The following is a 2,415-nucleotide window of genomic DNA, read 5'->3' as shown; positions in this document are numbered from 1 at the left end:
GGAACTGCTGCAGAGCCAGCCCGGCCCCTTAAAGGGGCCGGCAGCCTGAGCAGTGCACGTTTCCCTGTTAGAGCGCCCCTGCCCCCACATCCTTTAACAACGAGGCTCCGCTTCTCTCCCTTCCCTACCCGGATTCCCCCGACCCCAAATTCCCACGGGGTGTCCCGGAAGGGCTGGAGGACCAAAGGGTCCGAAGGTGCATCCGCACCCCAACCCCACTCCAATCTGGGGCGGCCTAGATCGACCTTCCCAGGATAAGGCAGAGCTTCCGCCAGCACGTCCCCCACGCGGTGGCCCCGGGCCGGCTCCNAGACCCTCCCGGAAAATGACATCCGAAAGCTCAGCCCGGGCTGCTGCTGCTGTTTCCGGCCCTGAGTGACCACCTTTCCGCCTCTGCACACTCACACGCAGAGGGCAGGGGGCCCCGCAGCTGGGGTACATTTCAGCCAACTGTTTAAGGGGCAGCAAGGGGAGTGGAACCAGTCTGGAGGGCGGAGCCAACCCGAGAATTCATTCATTCAGTCCGTCAGCCAGTCTTTTCAGATCTACCACCCCAAAACGCAAGCTCTCTTGAACCGATTTGCAAATGTCTGTTAATTTTAATGCTAATAATAGCTCCTCTTATTGAGCACTTCCTATATGTCAGGTGCCATACTTAGTTATTATCCCCATTTTACAGAGAAGGTCGCTGAGACCAGAGGAACAACACGCCACCCCAAAAGCGCATCCCAAAAGCGACAGTCCTAGGCTGCTGGCCTCCTGTGCCATTTTCCCATTTGATCATCTCCATAAACCTCAGAGGGGAGGTGGCCCGCACCTTTGAATGCCTGCGGCTTGCACTGTGTACACTTAACCAGACCTGTGGCATGTTCCAGATTCTTCCAGCTGCATTTTTCAAATTGCAATTTAATTTTGTCTCCTCAACTTTTGTGTTTTGTCTCGTGTATCAGCTTGAGGGCAGGTACCTTGTCTCGCAGGGACAATGGTTGGGTGTCCTCAGTGACAAAAGAGACACAAAGGAGACTCGGGCTTGCTCCAGGATGAGGTCACGCACGGGCTTTTGATTTGGTCACAAGGGCAAACCCTGCCCACGTTTCTTTCCCCCATCCTCGGTTCCTTGCTTCCTGTCGGAATGGGCTCCCCTTGACAACATACAGCAGTGAAACTCACCTGTCTTGAAACCGTTCTCTGCTTTGTCCAACCCAGCGTGGTCACTGTTCCTCACTCTTTGTTCTCTCCGCTCTTGGTGATTTAGTTTATCTAAAGAATCAAAACCTTTGGCCTTAGAGAAGGAGTTCAGGATCGCCCCAAGGCGGCTGAGGATAGAATTTATGTCACAGGGATGGACAAACGTTATATCCTTACTTTCATTACTCTCTAAATGGTATTTAGTATCTTCTTTGACCATGAGTGCAGGCAACCGGTAGAAGTCCCCGCGATTTTGTTACTAATGGAAATTAAAGATATTTTCAGGTCGGTACTACAGTTACTGTGGATGTTTCAGAATATCATTTAAGCTACCACGACTCTGAAATTAAGATCATATTAGACCCACCACTAAGTCTTATTATTTAAGGTGTTGGTAGAAATTGTTTTGATTATAATCCTAATGCCATTTTTTAAAATTATTCTTGGGGCACCTGGGTGGCTCAGTTGGTTTGAGCATCCGACTCTTGATTTCGGCTCGGGTCGTGATCCCATGGTTGTGGGATCAAGCCTTCTGTCAGGCTCTGCGCTGAGCATGGAGCCTGTTTGGGATTTTCTCTCTCTCTTCCTCTGCCCCTCTCTCCTGCTCCCGCTGTCTGTCTGTCTGTCTCTCTCTAAAATAAAACTTTAAAAATAATTATTCTGAACAGAGGACCACAGGCTTTAGCAGAAGCCCAAGGGGCCTGTGGAACAGAAAGGGTTCAGAAGCCACACCTGGGGAGTGGCTCCATTGCCCTGGAGTTGACGTGGCGGGGGGGGGCGGTGGCACCCAGCCCTGTCCGGGGCGCTGAAGAGATTTGGACGTTCTGTGATCATGAACAGAGCACTTGCTTCAGCCCAGAGCCTCCGCTTATCAGAAGGCAAGAGTTTAAGGACTTCTGAGATAGCTGATGAAGACTGTCAAAATTTTAGCCAATCCTGAGGCGTGGGACGGGTGCAAGAAGGGACACTTGGCCTGGAGGAGGTGGCTGACTAGAGAACCAGAAGATCTGAAGGAAATGGAGGAAATAGTACCCAAAGGGATTTCCAGCTGACCTGTAGAAATATACAAACAAAATGGCTAGAAAATAGTGCTGTGGCCACAAAGGAGCCAGAGTGAGATGCTGTGTGTCTTGCTTTATGGGTAAGATGAGAGGGGAGGCTAACCCGACGTCCTACCAGGAGAGCGACCAGCTGTCTTCATCTGCCCAGGACCCAGGGTTCCCCCTG

The 2,415-nt window shown here is 51.4% G+C and overlaps 1 protein-coding gene across 1 annotated transcript in view; it reads right to left on the bottom strand.

Moving 5' to 3' along the window:
• IFFO2 (intermediate filament family orphan 2) overlaps positions 1–332 on the bottom strand; it is a 44,237-nt gene extending 43,905 nt beyond the window's left edge. Inside the window, exon 1 of the mRNA XM_077775557.1 lies at positions 129–332. Coding sequence (XP_077631683.1) covers positions 129–332 — 204 coding nt within the window. The remainder of the gene's footprint in view (positions 1–128) is intronic.
• Positions 333–2,415: the final 2,083 nt, after the last annotated feature.

Source organism: Crocuta crocuta, unplaced genomic scaffold (genome assembly GCF_008692635.1).
Source record: "Crocuta crocuta isolate KB4526 unplaced genomic scaffold, BGI_CrCroc_1.0 scaffold127, whole genome shotgun sequence".
Taxonomy (NCBI): Eukaryota; Metazoa; Chordata; class Mammalia; order Carnivora; family Hyaenidae; genus Crocuta; species Crocuta crocuta.
This window is presented reverse-complemented; position numbering and strand designations above follow the sequence as displayed.